Source organism: Phytophthora parasitica (assembly GCF_000247585.1).
Source record: "Phytophthora parasitica INRA-310 unplaced genomic scaffold supercont2.3, whole genome shotgun sequence".
NCBI classification, from domain to species: Eukaryota; Oomycota; class Peronosporomycetes; order Peronosporales; family Peronosporaceae; genus Phytophthora; species Phytophthora nicotianae.
Window position 1 is genome coordinate 1,433,761 of NW_008648989.1, and position 1,645 is coordinate 1,435,405.

General features: G+C 48.4%; 1 protein-coding gene across 1 annotated transcript; it reads right to left on the reverse strand.

Moving 5' to 3' along the window:
• Positions 1-226: 226 nt before the first annotated feature.
• PPTG_01611 (hypothetical protein) lies at positions 227-957 on the reverse strand (the record flags this gene model as incomplete). Its single annotated transcript, XM_008894980.1, has 4 exons — positions 817-957; positions 554-748; positions 419-497; positions 227-351 (listed from the first exon to the last, which is right to left on the reverse strand). Exons 2-4 carry the CDS (start codon positions 731-733, stop codon positions 227-229), a joined length of 384 nt encoding a protein of 127 aa, XP_008893228.1. The 5' UTR covers positions 734-748; positions 817-957.
• Positions 958-1,645: the final 688 nt, after the last annotated feature.

Consider the following 1,645-nt stretch of genomic DNA (forward strand, 5'->3'; position numbering starts at 1 on the left):
ACACCAGGTCCGCTACAGCCTACGCAACTGACCCACTCAGATGTCGTCATGAACCGCTTTGAACGCCGGTAACCATTACACGGCCGTGAACACGATTTTATTGCCGTCCTTGGCCACTAATCCATCACCACGCACTGTTATTTTCTGCCTAGACAAGCGCCCTTGCGTAACAAATTTTGCACGACCTCCGAGCGCTCTTGCTCTGTCTTGATATCCTCAGCGTGATTTATATAACTCCCATCTTAGCTGACTCGACACGGTACGCCTTCACCGTGTTGACGATATCTTTGGCAGCGTCGTCATTCATTTCCTCCGCTGATTGAAGGTCCTCGCCCTCGCCATCCTGGTCGCCTCACTGACGCCGTTGCCCTGATGTCGGTTACATCCACATTACCCATAATGATACTCCACTCTTTACCGACACTACCATCTCCAGTGCCAACATTTTTGCACTTATTAACCACCTGTCGCGTGTCGATCTGTGCCGTTTCCTCCATCTGACGCAACACCAACGTTAATGTATCCTGTGTACTACTCGGACCCATTCACGTACATCTCGTAAGACGGCATCGTCATCAGAAATATAAACTACCTTTCCGATTGCCACAATATCCTTGTTCAGCATATTGCCCGACTTGCTTCTCGTGTACTCGGACACCGCACTGGTCAACACTTTCTTTGCCGCTGTAGTAATCGTCTTCTGGACCTGTGAGTGCTTTTGCTCCGGTGCCATCGCCTTCGTCCCGATCTGCAGATTCACGAAACCGCGCGTCAGAGCGTCGGCTACCACGTTCTGATGCCCTGTCCAATACGCACGCTTTAAGTCGTATTCTTGTAATAATGAGCGTCCATCGGTACAGATGACCTGATAAGCCCTTGGTCCTCAACAACGATCGCCATATCACGTAGTCCGTCATGCCTATGAGTTTACATCCATAGCGATGTGGCTGAAAGATCTTCTCAGCTGAAACAACAGCCAAACACCCCAGCTCCGTCACGCTGTACTTGGCTACGTTTCTGTCGTTGTTTGACTTGGGTACGAATTTTTTCCGCATGTACTTTCGTGGGTTTCCGCGTGTGGCAAGATTTTTAGCGTGTGGCATGGCTTTTCGCGTTTACCCGTTGTTATACGCGTGTACTGTGTTTAGAACGTGTGGTAGTGAGATTTTTGGCGTGTGATAATTTTTTGACGTGTGATACTACTTCATTGTTACTTTAACAATGTTAATCATACGGATAATGATGGCGGAAAGAAACTTGTAAACCAAAGGTGTGGCATTTGTTAAAAAAGCAATATATAGACTGCGTTGGTGATCTTTTGTGTCGACTGTGAAGCTCACACAAACGCATAACCGGACCTGGCGGTGTGGTTCAGCACATGCGCTAACTCCTGTATGGCGTACGGCTCAACGTCGATGTCGGCATCCGCAAATTCGATTTTCCAGTAGTATTTACCGTCTTTGGCGAACCATGGTCGCACGATTCCGTCGAAATTCTTTGTTGTGATGCCATCGTCGTCATTTATATCGAGCGGAACAAGCACCTTCCAATTAGTTGGAAACCCAGGCCTGCGTGCCAATTTTTCCAACAGTTTAGGGACTGCGAACTGGCCTGTGTTGGGCGTGTCGTGTTGTCTTGCTTTTGG